The 15,044-nt window shown below is 40.0% G+C and overlaps 1 protein-coding gene across 1 annotated transcript; it reads right to left on the reverse strand.

The window, feature by feature from the left end:
• Positions 1-1,917: 1,917 nt before the first annotated feature.
• med18 (mediator of RNA polymerase II transcription, subunit 18 homolog (yeast)) lies at positions 1,918-9,664 on the reverse strand. The gene is made up of 3 exons (XM_061946624.2): positions 9,252-9,664; positions 8,994-9,098; positions 1,918-2,553 (listed from the first exon to the last, which is right to left on the reverse strand). Exons 2-3 carry the CDS (start codon positions 9,064-9,066, stop codon positions 1,997-1,999), a joined length of 630 nt encoding a protein of 209 aa, XP_061802608.1. The 5' UTR covers positions 9,067-9,098; positions 9,252-9,664; the 3' UTR covers positions 1,918-1,996.
• Between the last annotated feature and the right edge of the window lie 5,380 nt (positions 9,665-15,044).

A 15,044-nucleotide genomic window follows, 5' to 3' on the forward strand; every position in this document is an offset into this window, starting at 1 on the left:
GGGATTAACGTGCGATTGTGCCAGATACTGGGACAACAAACTGTTATACATCAATGTCCACGATAGCGAAGATGGATATTTAAATAATACCAAACGAAAACAAAATTATTTGTTGAGAAAAAAAATATTGATGGTATTGCATTAAAGAGACTAAAGATTATTATATGGCACATATAGTGGCACAACCGCCTCATTATTTGACATGGCACATGAAAATATGTCAACAAAGTACTTTGTCTTTTCTTAATGTATTCCTTCTTTCCATTTTGACAGAAAAAAATTAATAAATGTATTGCATGAAATTGCATGCCTTTTAAAAGGCCTACTGAAATGCGATTTTCTTATTTAAACGGGGATAGCAGGTCCATTCTATGTGTCATACTTGATCATTTCGCGATATTGCCATATTTTTGCTGAAAGGATTTAGTAGAGAACATCGACGATAAAGTTCGCAACTTTTGGTCGCTGATAAAAAAAGCCTTGCCTGTACCGGAGGTAGCAGACGAGTAGCGTGACGTCACAGGTTGTGGAGCTCCTCACATCTGCACATTGTTTACAATCATGGCCACCAGCAGCAAGAGCGATTCGGACCGAGAAAGCGACGATTTCCCCATTAATTTGAGAGAGAATGAAAGATTTGTGGATGAGGAAAGTGAGAGTGAAGGACTAGAGGGCAGTGGGAGTGATTCAGATAGGGAAGATGCTGTGAGAGGCGGGTGGGACCTGAATGACTAAAACAGTAAATAAACACAAGACATATACAGGTAAAAGCCAGTAAATTAGAATATTTTGAAAAACTTGATTTAGTTCAGTAATTGCATTCAAAAGGTGTAACTTGTACATTATATTTATTCATTGCACACAGACTGATGCATTTAAATGTTTATTTCATTTAATTTTGATGATTTGAAGTGGCAACAAATGAAAATCCAAAATTCCGTGTGTCACAAAATTAGAATATTACTTAAGGCTAATACAAAAAAGGGATTTTTAGAAATGTTGGCCAACTGAAAAGTATGAAAATGAAAAATATGAGCATGTACAATACTCAATACTTGGTTGGAGCTCCTTTTGCCTCAATTACTGCGTTAATGCGGCGTGGCATGGAGTCGATGAGTTTCTGGCACTGCTCAGGTGTTATGAGAGCCCAGGTTGCTCTGATAGTGGCCTTCAACTCTTCTGCGTTTTTGGGTCTGGCATTCTGCATCTTCCTTTTCACAATACCCCACAGATTTTCTATGGGGCTAAGGTCAGGGGAGTTGGCGGGCCAATTTAGAACAGAAATACCATGGTCCGTAAACCGGGCACGGGTAGATTTTGCGCTGTGTGCAGGCGCCAAGTCCTGTTGGAACTTGAAATCTCCATCTCCATAGAGCAGGTCAGCAGCAGGAAGCATGAAGTGCTCTAAAACTTGCTGGTAGACGGCTGCGTTGACCCTGGATCTCAGGAAACAGAGTGGACCGACACCAGCAGATGACATGGCACCCCAAACCATCACCCAACCATGCAAATTTTGCATTTCCTTTGGAAATCGAGGTCCCAGAGTCTGGAGGAAGACAGGAGAGGCACAGGATCCACGTTGCCTGAAGTCTAGTGTAAAGTTTCCACCATCAGTGATGGTTTGGGGTGCCATGTCATCTGCTGGTGTCGGTCCACTCTGTTTCCTGAGATCCAGGGTCAACGCAGCCGTCTACCAGCAAGTTTTAGAGCACTTCATGCTCCCGGTAGGAGCAGCACTCTTTTATGCAGAAGCACTGTAGTACTATAAGTGATATGCTTGCAGCAATAACATGTAGATAAATCTGTCTGAACAAAGAGAGCACAGTCTACCAGGTCAAATTCTGTGTGTTAAACATACTTGGCCAATAAATCTGATTCCATTTAAAATAGTTGTGTGACAAAATAAACCAATACGTGTTTATGTCAAAGCTAGGTTGCATTTAATGTCATGTAAAAAAAAATCAACAAAAAGTATCTAGCATGTACGTTGGGTTGTTCAATGTCTCTGTTTGCTGGGGTCAATCTTCTCCAGGTGCACCAAAGGTTTGAGCTGCTCTGCAAAACTGCGCATGTCCTCTGACACGGTGTCTTGACCGGCGGGCGCCAACACACTCAGCTCCACCAAGTACGACAGCGACAGGCGTTCCGTGTTGTCCGTGTTCCCCGGCACCAGGATGCGCGACAGCTTGCTGACCACCACTTTCATGGCGCCTTTACGGAATATGTGTCCGTTCGCTACAAACTCGTGGTCCATACGGAAGCCCATTTCATTGAGGAACTCGGGTAAACTGTGCGAGGCCGCCACGTCAACGCAGTTGCGCACCAGAGCGTGCCGGCTCTTGTCCCCCACCTCGGGCTGTCCCAGGTAGCGCAGGTGCCACGGCGCTGTGGGGTGGGCGAGGGAGCGGCGAGCACGGAGGATAAACGGGTTGCCTTGTTGGCCTTTCAGGAGGTAAACCAGCTCGTGGTCTGTAAAGGCCTCGGGTTCAATGTTGTCGCACAAGCCTCGCAGGCGATGCAGGAGGCTTTCCAGGGCCTGGTCCAACACACTTCCTACAATGACCAATATACAGAATGTGGTGCGATGAGTTTATCCTTGTTATTTTCATTTATTATGTGCCCCCCAAGCAACTGTTACATCAGTTGGTTGAATTTCACTGCAAACAAAAAAAACAAAAACAAAAAAAAACAAAAAAAATCAGAAACAGAGACTGAGACACACAAAGGAATCTAAACTAGGGATGTCCCGATCCAGGTTTTTGCACTTCCGATCCGATACTGATACTGACCGATACCGATACTTACCGATACTGGCCTATCCAAGCATGTATTAAAGTTTAAAGTTATTTAGCCTACTTACCGTATTTTCCGCACTATAAGGCGCACCTAAAAACCACAAATTTTCTCAAAAGCTGACAGTGCGGCTTATAACCCGGTGCGCTTTATATATGGATTAATATTAAGATTCATTTTCATAAAGTTTCGGTCTCGCAACTACGGTAAACAGCCGCCATCCTTTTTCCCCGTAGAAGAGGAAGTGCTTCTTCTTCTACGCAAGCAACCGCCAAGGTAAGCACCCGCCCCCATAGAACAGGAAGCGCTTCTTCTTCTACTGTAAGCAACCACCCGCCCGCGTAGAAGAAGAAAAAGCGCGCGGATATTACCGTACGTTTCATTTCCTTTGTGTGTTTACATCTGTAAAGACCACAAAATGGCTCCTACTAAGCGACAGGGATCCGGTTCATGAAAAGACGCAATCTCTCCATCCGCACACGGACTACTATTTCATAGCAACTGCCTAAAGACTTTCAAGAAAAGCTGGCTACTTTCCGTGCATATTGTAAAAACAAGATAGCTGAAAAAAAGATCCGGCCAGAGAACATTATCAACATGGACGAGGTTCCACTGACTTTTGATATTCCTGTGAACCGCACTGTGGATACAACGGGAGCACGTACGGTGAATATTCGCACCACAGGGAATGAGAAGTCATCCTTCACTGTGGTTCTAGCTTGCCATGCTAATGGCCAGAAACTTCCACCCATGGTGATATTCAAAAGGAAGACCTTGCCAAAAGAGACCTTTCCAGCCGACGTCATCATAAAAGCTAACTCGAAGGGATGGATGGATGAAGAAAAGATGAGCGAGTGGTTAAGGTAAGTTTACGCGAAGAGGCCGGGTGGCTTTTTTCACGCAGCTCCGTCCATGTTGATATACGACTCCATGCGCGCCCACATCACGCTGGTTTTTAATATATTATTAAAGTTTGACTGACCTATCTGACTGTTTTTTTGACATTCCTTTAGCGCAGTTAGATGCGGCTTACAACACGGGGCGGCTTATAGGTGGACAAAGTTTTGAAATATGCCGTTCATTGAAGGCGCGGCTTATAACCCAGGGCGCCTTATGGTGCGGAAAATACGGTAGTTGTCAGAATCATGTTGAAAAGGGTTTTAGTACTCTTGATAACAACTAGCCAGCTGAATTAGGGGAGTTTGAATAATACACAATGGTTGGTAACAAGAAACTGACCTGTTTATTCAAGGATAAACACAAAATAGACAAAATTATACATGACAAACAGAAATGGCATCATTGAACTAGGGCTGGGCGATATGGCCTTTTTTTAATATTGCGATATTTTAAGGCCATATTGCGATACACGATATATATCTCGATATTTTGCCTTAGCCTTGAATGAACACTTGATGCATATAATCACAGCAGTATGATGATTCTATGTGTTTTGATTGATTGATTGAGACTTTTATTAGTAGGTTGCACAGTGAAGTACATATTCCGTACAATTGACCACTAAATGGTAACACCCCAATAAGTTTTTACACTTGTTTGAGTCGGGGTCCACTTAAATTGATTCATGATACAGATATATACTATCAGATATATACTATCATCATAATACAGTCATCACACAAGATAATCACATTGAATTATTTACATTATTTATAATCCAGGGTGTGGATGTAAGTGTCAAAAAGACAGCCAAAAGAGTTTGATATGAGAATAAATCTAAAGTTAAAATATAGGGTAGAAATGCACCCATTTGCAGGAAATGTAGTCTTGATTTTCAAAATGTTCTTTCAAGGCTTGCATGTCTACATTAAAACATTCTTCTTCATACTACATTAATATATGCTACTTTTAAACTTTCATGCAGAGAAGGAAATCACAACTAAAAAAAAATCACAAATTTTTTCATACGGTGTTGATGTGGAAATGTTTGCCATTTTGATGGTGTGGACGTGTGGCACCGAATGGAGATAAGCGTCTCGACAGACGTCACAATATTTGAACAATGATGACGAAAACTGTTGTCTCTGTCGTGTCCGTGTGTCGAAAATTGTTATGCGCTTATTTTTTTATTTGATTTTGTGCGTGGCATAGATTTGCCGTGCGTAGAGGACGCTTGAGCAGGCGCGCACCTTAGCGGCTGCGCTAGCATCACAGCTAACGTTAGCCATGCTGCTACCTCTCTGCTGGGAGAGGACGTATACGTATGTGACGTGTGACGTGACAGTATGTGACGTGTGTAAGAAGGTGCGCTCGCTGTCTGTGAGAGGGAGACACAGGAAAGAGTGAGAAGAGCCTGTCGTGTAATGCCAGCAGCTAAAAGCAACTGTGTGAGAATTGTGGATGTGTTGAAGGTGTGCTGGAAAATGCGGAACGGAAATTACGGAGCAGCAGAAAAGTGGAAAGTATTATTTAAATCGGTGCGTTGGAAAACACGGACCGGAGTTTTTTTTTAAACTGGATCTGGATCGGCATTTTCCCATGCCTTGCCGATACGCAATTTTTGGCAAATATCGGCGGCCGATCCGATCCAAATATCGGATCGGGACATCCCTAATTGATATATATCGATATATAATGTAGGAACCAGAATATTAATAACATAAAGAAACAACCTTTTTGTGTGAATGAGTGTAAACGGGGAAGGGAGTTTTTTTGGGTTGGTGCACTAATTGTAAGTGTATCTTGTGTTTTTTATGTTGATTTAATAAAAAAAATTAAAATTAAAAAACAAAACGATACCGATAATTTAAAAAAACCATACCGATAATTTCCAATATTACAATTTAAAGCATTTATCGGCCGATATTATCGGACATCTCTAATTGAAATTGAGTTATTTGATACCCCTTTTGTTATATCTTAACCAGAAAGTTTTATTAAAACTTTTGTTTTACAAAGTGTTGAAAATCTTCAGTTATTGTGCATGCACACAACACATAATTACTACCACTATGTTTTTAAACATTCCGTATTTTCCAGACAACAGGGCGCACTGCACTGCTAGTCAGGTCTATTTTCATACAAAAGGCGCACCGGATTAAAAGGGTCATATTATTATATATTTTTTCTAAATATAAAAGACTTCATTGTGGTCTACATAGCATGTGATTGTGGTTCTTTGGTCAAAATGTTGCATGGATGATGTTTTACACATCATCTTCAAGTCACTTTCTGACAGTCGCTTCATGATGCGCCGTTTTGTGGGCGGTCTTATTTACGTGGCTCACCTTCGACAGCGTCTTCTCCCCGTCATCTTTGTTGTAGCGGTGTAGCGTGCAAGGACGGGGGTGGAAGAAGTGTCAAAAGATGGAGCTAACTGTTTTAATGACATTCAGACTTTACTTCGATCAATAACGGAGCAGCATCTCCTCATCCGTGGCTCACTAATGCAACAACAACACCGGAAATGTGTCCCCTTGAAAAAACGTCCGACCGGAACTCTCTAATAACTAAAGTTCCTTGGGTGAATAATGTAAACTCACTACACCGGTATGTTTTAGCGCTTTCATGGCGAGTTTATTGACAAATATAAGTAAGAACTTGACACTACTTTATATTAGAAATGGCAACAGCAGAGGATGAATGTCCCATAACAAGAAGAGAGAAAAAAAGGAGAAGCTTATCGACTACGGTGTCGCCATTGACTACAATGGCGGATGTGCGCAAATTTTCAGGACTTATGCAGATCCCAAATACAGATCAGCAGGTACCAGAAGTTAAGAAAAGTTGCTTTTGCATAATATTGTGAAACAAAACGCCTGATAATATGTCTTAGCTTATACAAACACCATAATACTCATATGTTGAAGCGCAGTACAATTCTTTTTTGTTTCCATTTCATTTATTTATTTATTTTCACTTAATTTAGAAAAAAAAAGTACAAAGTTGACAACACATAATAATATAAATTAATATAGTGGAAAAGGTCATGTATAGTATGTACCGTATTTTTCGGACTATAATTCGCAGTTTTTTTCATCGTTTGGCCGGGCTCCAGTGCGACTTATATATGTTTTTTTTCCTTTTTTATTATGCATTTTCGGCAGGTGCGACTTATACTCCGGCGCGACTTATACTCCGAAAAATACGGTAATGCAAGATTGTCCACTCCATCAAGCGGTGCGGCTTCATAGTTTACCAGAATCGTACTAAAACATTTTAATAGATTTTTGAGCGCCCTGTGTAATGTTCTATATTTTCCAATGGAACACACAACATTTTGGTGTTGTTTACTTGAGTCATATTGCAGTCTACACGTATCTCTTATGTATGACTGCCAGCTACGGGTCACACTTATTTCACCACGTACCAAATAAAATAGCTTCGAGGTCGGTCAGTAAGCGCAACCAAAATTATTCCGTACATTAGGCGCACCGGGGTTATAAGGCGCACTGTCGAGTTTTGAGAAAATGAAAGGATTTTAAGTAGAGATGTCCGATAATATCGGCCGATAAATCCTTTAGAATGTAATATCGGAAATTATCGGTATCGTTTTTTTTATTATCGGTATCGTTTTTTTTTTTTTTTTTTAATTAAATCAACACAAAAAACACAAGATACACTTACAATTAGTACATCAACCCAAAAAACCTCCCTCCCCCATTTACACTCATTCACACAAAAGGGTTGTTTCTTTCTGTTATTAATATTCTGGTTCCTACATTAAATATCGATATATTTAAATACAGTCTGCAAGGGATACAGTCCGTAAGCACACATGATTGTGCGTGCTGCTGGTCCACTAATAGTACTAACCTTTAACAGTTAATTGTACTAATTTTCATTAATTACTAGTTTTTATGTAACTGTTTTATATTGATAGTCTTTCTTTTTTATTCAAGAAAATGTTTTTAATTTATTTATCTTATTTTTTTTTTTTTTAAAGGACCTTATCTTTACCATACCTGGTTGTCCAAATTAGGCATAATAATGTGTTAATTCCACGACTGTATATATTGGTATCGGTTGATATCGGTGTTGGTAATTAAGGGTTTGGTCAATATCGGAATATCAATATCTGCAAAAAGCCATTATCGGACATCCCTAATTTTAAGTGCACCTTATAGGCGAGGGCGGACCTACGTCACTTCCGCCTGCCAATCCCCTAGCAACCGGTCGCCATATTGAATTCGTTGAAAACAAACCAGCTCACAGCGAACACAGCATTGACAGAAAAGGCATTTAACGAGGTTTCACGGCATTTTAAACTGTTCTAAATGGCGTATGATTATGTAAATAGTCTTTCCAGTGAGGCTAGGTTAAGATACGAGTTAAAATGTTCTGTAGTTGGATTAAACGACTGCCCTTACCGCCTTCCAGCAGATGCGTGGACTGATAATCCTACACAATGGCCGGACATGGAATTTGGAAATCTTTATGTCTACCTCACAAGCACACCAGGTCGGTTGTTAGCTTCGGTTGTTATATAACGAATAAATCACATAAAAATTGTTGTTAGGGTTTATTGGTTTTTAAAAACCCAACCGTTAAATGCAAATTTAAATGAAACCAGTTTTCGAAAATAGCCTTTATACCGTATGTTATTGTTGTGCAACAACAACAACTTCAGCTGTCGAACGTTATTCAGTAAAAATTCAACGAGTTCAACATTAGCAGGGACGGTATAGCCAAGTTGTGGTTAAGAAGGTGGATTTTTGTTCCTTATATTTACCAGAAACGAAGTGATCCGAACACACGACCCGGGATTTTGGGGGACTCCAGTGAGAACCGTCCTCGTTTTCCCGGTGTAAAGCTGCGAGCCATTTGTCTCGTCTCTGTGGGCTTTTAGCACGCTTTGGCAGAACAAAATACGACCTTTGTTTTCCCTGTTTCCAGATGGGGTTTGCACAACCAAAAACAACACAGTTTTTTGGCATTTTGGAGGCAGAATGACAGGTTTAATCAGCGCAGGTGGACAGGTTAAAGAGTAATGGCGACGGTTTGTTTTCAACGCCAGTCAGGTTGCTATGGCTCGAAGAACCCGTATGTAGCTCAGTTGCCCGGATGTCGGCCCTGCCCTATAGTCCGAAAAATACAGTACTTTGACACTGCTATCAGGATATTTTCTGTTTGGTTTCATTAATGCACCTGTTTTGTGGTTGAGACACTAGGTTTCCACTTGTATTTGATTATTGCCTGTAAACTTTGTTATCCAGTTGATGACATTAGATGGGTCTCACCTTGCAACAGGTACTCCATCATGTTGATGGTGCCCCCGGTGACAGGCATCACGGTGACAGGAGGAGCCTCCATCTCTCTTCAGGAGCCTCTTTTTTATTACGTTACTGGTGAATAATGACAATTGTATCAGCCTGCGCGTCTAAAACTGGCTTTGCATTTTAAAAGAAAAAGCCACAGCATCCAAAAAAAAAAAGCCATAAATTGGGCAAATTAGGTAACTTTTTGTGAGCTATACAAAGTGCTAGAAGACATGTTACCTTTGATATCGGGGTAGATCCAGATCCAGGAGCGTCACCTGCAACGCAAAAGACAAGCCCGTTCTGAGCGGATGTGGCTCGGCTTGGCCTCCGCAGGAATTACCGAGGATCCAGTGAGGCCTCCGGCGTCGACTCATGCGTGTAGCATTGTTAGCCACTGAGCTAACTAGCACGTAGCTAACCCGCTCTCAATACATTCACGAAATAAGTCAAACGGTGTTTATGAGTAAAATTTGAAAATATAACGGTTTGTTGGTTAAGCTATATAGAGGTGAGGACCTATTCAAGCAAAAAAAGAGCAGCCGGCCGGCAGTTCATTCATTAGACACGCAGCCTTGCTAGTCAACAAAACGGCAGATAAATATCAAGTATTAGAGCGGCTGGCTACGGGGTGTTAGCCAATGACCATGGCTGGGGGGCGGGACTTCCGGGGAGCGATAGGGAAGTGACGTTGATGATAGGTGGGAGACATAGACTGATTCATTGATTTTGAGACTTGTATTAGTAGATTGCACAGTACAGTACATATTCCGTACAATTGACCACTAAATGGTAACACCCCAATAAGTTTTTCAACTTGTTTAAGTCGGGGTCCACGTTAATCAATTCATGGTAAACGACATCTTCTAAGGGTACGCAGCATGGAGCGCTACTGCCTACTGGCGCTGACGAGACGCGGGGCCGCCATCTTGGAGTGGTGACCCGCTCCACTGAGTGCAATTCATTTGGCAGGAGCAATGAACTGTCAGCGCGTTTAAATCATCTTACCTCACTGAATACCACTGATTTTCACGCGCTTTTTTTGTCATACGTGTAGCTATGATAAAGGACACATGTTTTATTATTCATAGTTTGCTTAACAGTAATAGAATATTCGTATATGCTATAAGTGACCAGACGTCCGAGATCAAAACTGGGAATATAATCCCAGAGAAAGGGGGAAAAAACGGTCAGCTATTTTTAAGTTGAAGAAACAATATGATTAGGTTATATATACATGCGTATATCCTACATAAACAATGTATGAATACTATAGATATTTATATATCTTAGGGACCTACACTCTTAGAAATAAAAGTGCTAAGTAGAACCATATATGGTTCTTCGGCTCGTCCTCATAGGAGAACCCTTTTTGGCTCCAGGTAGAACCTTTTTATAAAGGTTCCACCTGGAACCCTTTTGGAGGGTTCTACCTAGAACTGTGTGTGTAAGGTTCCACCCAGAACCCCCCCATGAGAGGTTCTACAAAGAACCCACGCAGGGAGTTCCACTAAGAACCCTTTTGTATTTCAAGGGTTTCATCTAGAACCCACACAGGGAGTTCCACTAAGAACCCTTTTGTATTTCAAGACTTTCATCTAGAACCCACACAGGGAGTTCCACTAAGAACCCTTTCGTATTTCAAGGGTTTCATCTAGAACCCACACAGGGAGTTCCACTAAGAACCCTTTCGTTTGTCAAGGGTTTCATCTGGAACCTATGCAGGGAGTTCCACTAAGAACCCTTTCATGTTTCAAGGGTTTCATCTAGAACTCACACAGGGAGTTCCACAAAGAACTCTTTCATGTTTCAAGGGTTTCATCTAGACCTGACACAGGGGGTTCTAAAAACATCCCTTTTCAAAGGTTTTCACCGATAACCGTCTTGTCTTCTGAGGGTTCTATAAAGAACCATATTGTATTCTACAGATCAGTTTAGTTCATATTATATTGTGGTCATTTATCATGTTGACATTGAACAAACATTCAAAACATTTTAATGAGAAAAACATTTATTTAAAGATAGGCACCATTATTGGCAAATGTTATCAGGAAGTATGTCCCTGGTGACACAGGATCTTACCCATGCTTTCAACAATCCCTGAAGAACTCTTTCTTCCAAAAACGGTTCTCTGGATCAAAATAGTTCTTACTGGAACCCTTAGTGTTAGTGAGAACCCTTTTAAAACCAATTATTCAGAAAAGGGGTTTTAAAGGGTTCTCTGGATCAAAATGGTTCTTACTGGAACCATTAGCGTTACCAAGAACCCTTGAAAAACCCTTTCTTCGGGAAAGGGTTTTTCAGAAGCAAATGGTTCCAGTTAGAACCTCAGCCTTGTAGAAGAACCCTTTTAGAACCCTTATTTCTAAGAGTGTATAGACTGTATCTCTGTTGCTCCAGCAACAGATAGTTCATTCTGTCTTGACACTTTGTATTGATATTTTGTATTACATTCTTCCCTTAAATGATCATGTTTACAGTGATTATTTTATATGTATTTTTTATGTATGTCGCTTTGGATAAAAGCGTCTGCCAAATACTTAAACATAAACATATATAAACACCTGAAAGTCTTTATATCAGCTGAAACCACCAATCTGTTTCACTGGATTCAGAATAAAACCAAATTCTGTTTTACCCAACAATTTTATTATTTAAATATTGTTACTTGAAGACTTATTCCTGGTTACAATAATACTGTTAAGAAAGTATTGTCTTGTACTTGGTCTAAAATGAGAATGCATCATAATCAGTGGCGGCTGGTGAATTTTGTTTTAGGTGTCACAATAATTTATTTCAACTTTATGTTATTCAAGTATGACATTTTTAAACTTAATTAATTTCATTGACAAGCAATTCTATTATGGTCATACTCTTGTTTGCTAGCGGTTACGATTTCAGTACTATTGAAGATATTTGCTCCTTCTCAACTCTGATAATATTATTTTCACAGAATACAACCAATAGTACGTTAATGTTAAATCTTACTTGTGAAAAGTAATCCCCCAATTACTATTTTCAACAGTCCGCTCATTTGAGCAAGAAAACGCTGAACACCAGCCCCGGCATCTTTGTTTTCTACCTGTCAACTACCGATGGGTTGATGAGGCGTCATGAAGCGCTTCGACACATTGCAAAACTGTATTGATACTGTGTCGATACTGTGTCACTAATTACTGACATCTGTTGGACATTAAAAATCCCTACAGGCAACCTATGGACCGACTCAACTGACACTGATTTTATGACCTAGTATATACAATAATATAAACCAAGTCATTGTATTTCATTTAGGATTATTTCATATATTCATTTAAATAAAAATATATTTTTATCTTTTTTAGATACAGTCAATAAATAATGTGAACATTTGTCATAACATGAAAATCTAAGAGAACGTGTTGTGAATGAGGATGTTTGTGGACTGGGAATTTTATTTTAATTTTTTTTACACATTTTTATTTTTTTTAAAAAACAGTTTTTCCAACGTATTAAATTTTAGACGATTTCTCTTCTTAGTTATTATTTCTCCGGCTGTAGAAAAGACCCGCTCACAGGGCACAGAGGAGGCGTCAGTTCGACACAGTTTGCGTATCGGTTACGTGACCGAAACAGCTCATGATCGGTCAGATCAGTATTTAGTGACACAGTGTCGACACAGTATCAATACAGTTTTGCAATGTGTTGAAACGCTTCATGACGCCTCATCAACCCATCACTACTACTGTCAACTGTCAGTTTAGGCTGCTCGCCGGCTCCTCATCACCACTTCAAGATGGCGGCCCAATTTCTCGCGTCACAGCAGCCAATGCTGCGTCTACTTCTAAGATGTACCATGAATTGATTTACGTGGACCCCGACTTAAACAAGTTGAAAAACGTATTCTGGTGTTACCATTTAGTGGTCAATTGTACGGAATATGTACTGTACTGTGCAATCTACTAATAAAAGCTTCAATCAATCAATCAATCAATCAATGTCTATGGCCTCCACCCCAGATCACACCTCACTCCTACCCACTTCTCCAAAGTTGGCTGGCTCAGGGTGGAGGACAGAGTAAAACAACTTGCACTGAGCTTAGTCTATAAAATCCGCTACACCTCCCTGATACCGAAGTACATGTCAAACTACTTCCTTAACGTAAATGACCGTCATAACCACAACACCAGGGCGAGCTCCACTAACCACGTTAAACCCAGATTCCGAACTAACAAAGGTCTTAACGAGAGATGTCCGATAATATCGGCCTGCCGATATTATTTGTTTGTTCGGCCTGCCGATATTATCGGCCGATAAATGCGTTAAAATGTAATATCGGAAATTATCGGTATCGTTTTTTGTTTTTTTATCGGTATCGTTTTTTTATTTTTTTTTTATTATTAAATCAACATACAAAACACAAGATACACTCACAATTAGTGCACCAACCCAAAAAACCTACCTCCCCCATTTACACTCATTCACACTCATTCACACAAAAGGGTTGTTTCCTTCTTGTCAAGACTTGGTCCGGGGTGTGTGCTTTTCCAGGATGCAACGGAAAGTTGGCACGGGCGAGACGGGAATTAAGGTACATGATTTATTTATTAACTATAAATACAAAAAAAGGATCAAACAAAAGGCGCGCACAGTGGCGGAGAATAAACTATGAACAATTAAACAAAACTTGCAAACTATGGCTTGAATAAAGAAAACTTACTTGGCATGGACAAAAAAGGAGCAGCGTGAATATGGACATGAAAAAATGGACAGAGCATAAATGTGGTGTGAGGTCGTCAGGACGAACAACAGAAAATGAATGAACTTAAATACTATGGACATGATTAACAACAGGTGCGTGACTCAAAACAGGTGCGTGACATGACAGGTGAAACTAATGGGTAACTATGGTGACAAAACAAAACAAAAGTGCACAAAAAGTCCAAAAATAAAACCTGATCACACAGACATGACACTTCTGTTATTAATATTCTGGTTCCTACATTATATATCAATATATATCAATACAGTCTGTAAGGGATACAGTCCGTAAGCACACACAATTGTGCGTACTGCTGGTCCACTAATAGTACTAACCTTTAACAGTTAATTTTACTAATTTTCATTAATTATTAGTTTCTATGTAACTGTTTTATATTGTTTTACTTTCTTTTTTATTCAAGAAAATGTTTTTAATTTATTTATCTTATTTTATAAAAAAAATTTAAAAAGTACCTTATCTTCACCATACCTCGTTGTCCAAATTAGGCATAATAATGTGTTAATTCCACGACTGTATATATGTTGATATCGGTATCGGTTGATATCGGTATCGGTAATTAAAGAGTTGGACAATATCGGAATATCAGATATCGGCAAAAAGCCATTATCGGACATCCCTAGTCTTAACTCATTCTCTTTCTATGCCACATCGATGAGGAATGCACTCCCAACCGGTGTAAAAGAAAGGGCATCTCTATCCTCCTTCAAAACCGCACTAAAAGAACACCTCCAGGCAACTACAACCCTAAACTAACATCCTCCCTTCCACTTCGGATTGTAAATAATCAAATGTAAACAATTAAACAATCAAATGTAGACACTTTTTCTTATACTTCCTCTCTCTCTATGTCCACTACTTGCTGTACATATCCTACCAAGTCAGTCCTACACTGTTTCAATATCCATTTCTCTGATGATGCAATTGTTGATGCTGATTGTTGATGACTGAAGTGTTGATACCAACCAAACCTAACCCCCGTTAGGGGCGGTATAGCTCGGTTGGTAGAGCGGCCGTGCCAGCAACTTGAGGGTTGCAGGTTCGATCCCTGCTTCTGCCATCCTAGTCACTGCCGTTGTGTCCTTGGGCAAGACACTTTACCCACCTGCTCCCAGTGTCACCCACACTGGTTTAAATGTAACTTAGATATTGGGTTTCACTATGTAAAGCACTTTGAGTCACTAGAGAAAAGTGCTATATAAATATAATTCACTTCACTTCACTTCACTTCCCGTCCCCCCTCCATATTAAAACCAAAACAAACAGGCTAAAGA

This window comes from Nerophis lumbriciformis, linkage group LG04, assembly GCF_033978685.3.
Source record: "Nerophis lumbriciformis linkage group LG04, RoL_Nlum_v2.1, whole genome shotgun sequence".
Taxonomy (NCBI): domain Eukaryota; kingdom Metazoa; phylum Chordata; class Actinopteri; order Syngnathiformes; family Syngnathidae; genus Nerophis; species Nerophis lumbriciformis.

Excerpts from the sequence above, each read along its gene's own strand:
- med18 (XM_061946624.2), bottom strand. The coding sequence starts at position 9,066 with ATGGAGGCTCCTCCTGTCACCGTGATGCCTGTCACCGGGGGCACCATC. Across the intron at positions 2,554-8,993 it reads GATGGAGTACCTGTTGCAAG|GAAGTGTGTTGGACCAGGCC; the intron begins GTGAGACCCATC and ends TGGTCATTGTAG.